Below are 4,402 nucleotides of genomic sequence, written 5' to 3'. Positions count from 1 at the left end.
CTTTGTTCGCACTTGTACATAGTTCGATGTTAGTTGACCGCAGTTGTGCTCAACTCTTTTTTTATACAGGCTCAGTATTAAACGAAACCACTTTTATTCTTAGAAACAAGCAAACTGTGGAACGCGGCTGCTAACGCGTTGTTTTGAATCATTTTTCTTTTTGTTGTTCTTTTCGGCTTTTTTCTTTGTAACCTGTCACGAGGAGCCTCAAGTCCATGCTCGCGCGAGTGAACGCTCTTGGCGCGCAGCGAAGCCTAGACGCAACGGGCGGAGTGATAAGTTTGCCGAACTTCTTGCGTAGGTTCCACAGTGTTGACTGCTATATATAGAACGGAGTATAGCCACGACAAATGTCTCGAACTCGTCGTGTGGCCGGACACCGGGCTTCAACAGCGTAAGATGACCGTGGCGGTAAAAGCCCAATAGTCGCGAAGTACTTGACCCCCCCCCCCCCCCCCCCGTAACGTTACGACACTCGGGACAATATGACATTCAAGAAGCAGGGACCATACCGCTGGTTTCTTCTCTCGTAGAACGGCGCAAACTATGGAAGCGTGAGCCACCGGTTGTATAAGTTGTACGGGTCTAGAACGGCTTCCGCGATGGTCGACGGGAGCGGTTACCATTGGAAAGCCGGTACAGGCGGCTCATGTACCACTTCTTCAGGGGTCGTAAAGTCATTGCGTTAGGTCAGTGGAGTGGCCCGACCTGGCGCTGTGGAGACCTTTGCTGAGCGACCATTTGTGCTGTATGAGAAAAAGATACTTAGAATGCCAAAGGCATGTTAGCGGACTAATATATTGGAACTGGCGCTGTGGTCAGCGTTCGCATCATGTGGATATGTTAATGCTATTGACTAGCTTCAATACAGCAACATGCACGTTGTAATTGGTAATTAACGCCAAACCAGGCATACTTAAATATTTAAGAAACCTAATGGGGATTATCGCAAACATTAAGGTGCCTACCAATGCTATAGACAGGGTGTCCCAGCTAATTTTAGCCAGAGTTTAAGAATATGCAAACGCGACGTAGTTAGACAGAACACAGGTAATGCTGTTTGGCGTTGCTTGGAGAAACTCACTATTTTTTCATTCCGCGTAATAAGATAATTAGTGTTAATGAATTAATCAACATCTTGAATATTATAATTAAATGAAAAGTGTCAATGAGAAAATTGTAGATCGACATGAAAAACTCCCGGTACATCTTTCTGTTGCCCAATACGTGCTACATAAAAGTGTTTTTCCGAGCGTGAAAAAAGCCCGCAAATGCACGCAAAAATGCCGTGCGACTAGCGGCTCGAGGCACCTGACGTCACACCACCCATGTCCCCGCCACGCCGCTCCTTCTCCCCCGCTAGGCCCACCCACCCTTGCTGCGTCACTATGCTGGGCGATGCTATTTTTATACTCTGCTTTCACTCTCTCTCAGATCTCTCTTTCCCAGCTAGGCGAAGTTGCGAGCGTCAAGATAAACCCAGCGAAGTTCTAACAGCTCCACTGTAAAAGCACTGCTAGCTTTCACTGCAACTGCTTCAAGGGGCATTTGTAGTTGTAAGTGCTCGCAGGCAACACCCTTATCAACTATTATGGGGACACCACCAGATGAAGCGAAAGCGTCGTTATGGTCTTCGAAGTAAATGGCATATTGCCGCATAAAGTTTGTGTGTGCAGTGTTGCGGTGTGTTTGCCATATATATATTGTTTGCAATATATATATATATATACCGAAAAATCTGACGGCGATGGTAGCCACCCTCCACCCCCCGAGCCCAAGAAGAGAACGCTGCAAGGTTGCAAGAACGCATCCAAACGCCAGCCATGCAACGTCGCTATAACCTATTATAAAATACTCAAGGTTGGATAACTACACCAGGTTAAACCTTGCCGCCCAGAAATTCCGAAGTGAAAAGAAGCGAAAGAAAGACAGGAAACAAGAAACAGTGAGATAGAAAGGAAAAGATTGAAGAGGAGGACAGGAAAAGGCGACTGCTAATTTCCTCCAGGTGGGTCAGTCTGGAAGTGCCGTCTATGTGAAGCAGAGGCTTAAGAGGTGTGTTGCCTCCGCCGGAGGCCTTAAAGGTCCGAAGACTCGACACCGGCTCAACCCACAGGATCCCCCTTTCCCTGGACACGGCTACATGCGCGAGGGTCCAATCCTCATGTATGTGGGCTCCCAATACACCAAACGCCTGCTGACGCGGACGCCCCCTGCAGCGCTTCCGCGTTCCCTGTGTTTTCCCTCTGTGGAAAACGGTAAGGCTACATGTGCTCGCTGGTTAGAAAACAATATTTCTTTTTGTATAGCGGTAGTGACTGCTTTCTTTGTAGCGCGCGTATACTGCAAACATTGAATGTGTGCAGGATTAAGAAGAGTTCAAGCGGCACTTATCCTTACGTGGATGAATCTGAAAGCATTACAAATACTGCGCGCGTCTCTTAGATATTCCACAACGCAAGGTCACCCATTCGACTCCCACTAAAGGCCTTAATTCACTTCGCCTTAATTAGAACCAAAGGTCGTGGGTTCGACTCCAACGAAAAGGTCGAGGATTCGTAGTCGTTTTGCACCATTTCTGGTTAACATCCGCGCCATCTCTCTTTATTTCCTCCTCCTCGCACTAATAGAACCAAACAAAAAATCTGGAACAAGGAAGCACGCTTTATAACGGTCTGTTTACAAAATAAGGCTTAGGAGAAACAGTACTCATTCATGCTTTCAGCATTCTGGCACACGTACGGTTTCTCGGGCCCGAGAAGCTCACACAGCAAGCCGAACAGATCCTTGCTGGCTCTTTTCGCCATCGTTTCATTGTGCACGCCATTGAGCTCAAGCCACGGAACGTAGTCGATGGACGGCTGGTGTCCGCGCGTTCGATTGCCCATCTCGTACATCAGCTCGGTGCCCTCCGGTCCTCGGCTGCACCTGGCCAGTACAGGCCAATCCGTGCCCACTTTCCGCGCGCAAGGCTCACCTGCCTGCGTGGGATCGTCTCGTAGGAACATGCAGGCGACGAAATCCAGGAGCTTTCTAGTTGGATGCACGTACTTGACGGCGCAGGTTTGGACTTCGTTCACGTAGCATTCTTTGACGCCATGCTGGCAAGTGAAGGTAACCGTGCCGTTATCAACCTTCATGTGGGCGTTGCCGAAAGGAAGAAGGTCGAGGGTGATGTAGTCTTCCAGCTTGCCGTAAGTGGGCCAGAGCTGTTGCAGGATGAAGCGGTGGCAGGCAGGACAGAGGCCTTCGTAGAAAAGAGTGGCGTTGATGGGAGATGCGGTACGCGCTGGTCCTCCGAAAACTTGTAGCGGAGACACTGCACAGGCAGTCAACACTACCGACGCTATGATGACAGCACTCGAGTACTTCATGGCTGAGCGTTCGAGGAACCGAAGATGCTCGCGTAAAATTGGGTGAAATTGCCCGACGGAGCCGTGGCAGTGCTCGCCAGAGAGGCGTTTCGCTGCTTAAGAGATGCGGCCTTCCGCTATCAGTGCTCACGTGACGTGCTGAAACGTTGTCTTCGGATTTTGGAACGCCGACACTAGAGATAAGAAGACTCCGTGTATTCGTATCAGTGCGCGCGTATGTACTTTTCCACCATGTAAACTGTCAGTCTTTACTTCCATGCACTATATTTGCACTATATTACTTCCATGAACTAAACCACAAAGTTAATTTCACTAATAAGAACCGGGGTTTTAGGCAAACATATTTCATTATGCATTAGTTTTGTGTATTTCCTACGTACGCTTTGTAAACTAAAGGAAGTTTTGAAACTGAGCTTCTTGGTGCATTTGCTCTTAATTATGTTTTAGGTTGTTGTTAGTCCGCGCTTGCGTTGTGTATTGTGTGCAGCCTTTTCGCGCTGTTCCCAAGTTTTTCCTTAAATTAGCTTATCCCTCTATTCTGTCCTACCAGTACAATGAAAACCAAAATGCTGAATAGCAATTACGTATGGGTCTGAGAATGCCAACAAATGACTAATTTATGCGATGGTGGCTAATTTGGAGTATTTTAGGATTGTCTCCCTTGAAGGCACTCTAATATCATGTGAAGTTTTACTTCCCAGCTACCTATAAGAATGGACTATTAAACATCCTCGAACAGGTTTTACGATATTCGAGCCAGGTTCATGCATTGGTTTTACTACATATCCTCTGCAGGCGGTGTTTGTATTCTTCATAAGCCCTCATTATCATGGGCTGACAGGTCAGATGTTAATAATATCCATTCGATATTTCAGTAGCCTACATAGCGGTAACATTTCTGGTGGTCGCATTTCGATGGGGTGAAAATTGACGATGCCTTAAGATGTTAGCTGAGTTTAAGGAACGCACTACGAAGCTCCTGGGCTCGCTTTACAAGCTGCTTTTGGACTTTTCACTCATTTCAGATT

The 4,402-nt window shown here is 47.4% G+C and overlaps 1 protein-coding gene across 1 annotated transcript; it reads right to left on the bottom strand.

Moving 5' to 3' along the window:
- Nucleotides 1–2,644: 2,644 nt before the first annotated feature.
- LOC129380191 (gamma-interferon-inducible lysosomal thiol reductase-like) lies at nt 2,645–3,472 on the bottom strand. The gene has a single exon (XM_055074619.2). The coding sequence runs from the start codon at nt 3,372–3,374 to the stop codon at nt 2,694–2,696; it is 681 nt and encodes a 226-aa protein (XP_054930594.1). The 5' UTR covers nt 3,375–3,472; the 3' UTR covers nt 2,645–2,693.
- Nucleotides 3,473–4,402: the final 930 nt, after the last annotated feature.

This window comes from Dermacentor andersoni, chromosome 4, assembly GCF_023375885.2.
Source record: "Dermacentor andersoni chromosome 4, qqDerAnde1_hic_scaffold, whole genome shotgun sequence".
Lineage (NCBI taxonomy): Eukaryota > Metazoa > Arthropoda > Arachnida > Ixodida > Ixodidae > Dermacentor > Dermacentor andersoni.
The sequence above is the reverse complement of the archived record's forward strand: the minus strand, read 5'-3'. Positions and strand labels throughout refer to the sequence as shown.

Excerpts from the sequence above, each read along its gene's own strand:
- LOC129380191 (XM_055074619.2), bottom strand. The coding sequence starts at position 3,374 with ATGAAGTACTCGAGTGCTGTCATCATAGCGTCGGTAGTGTTGACTGCC.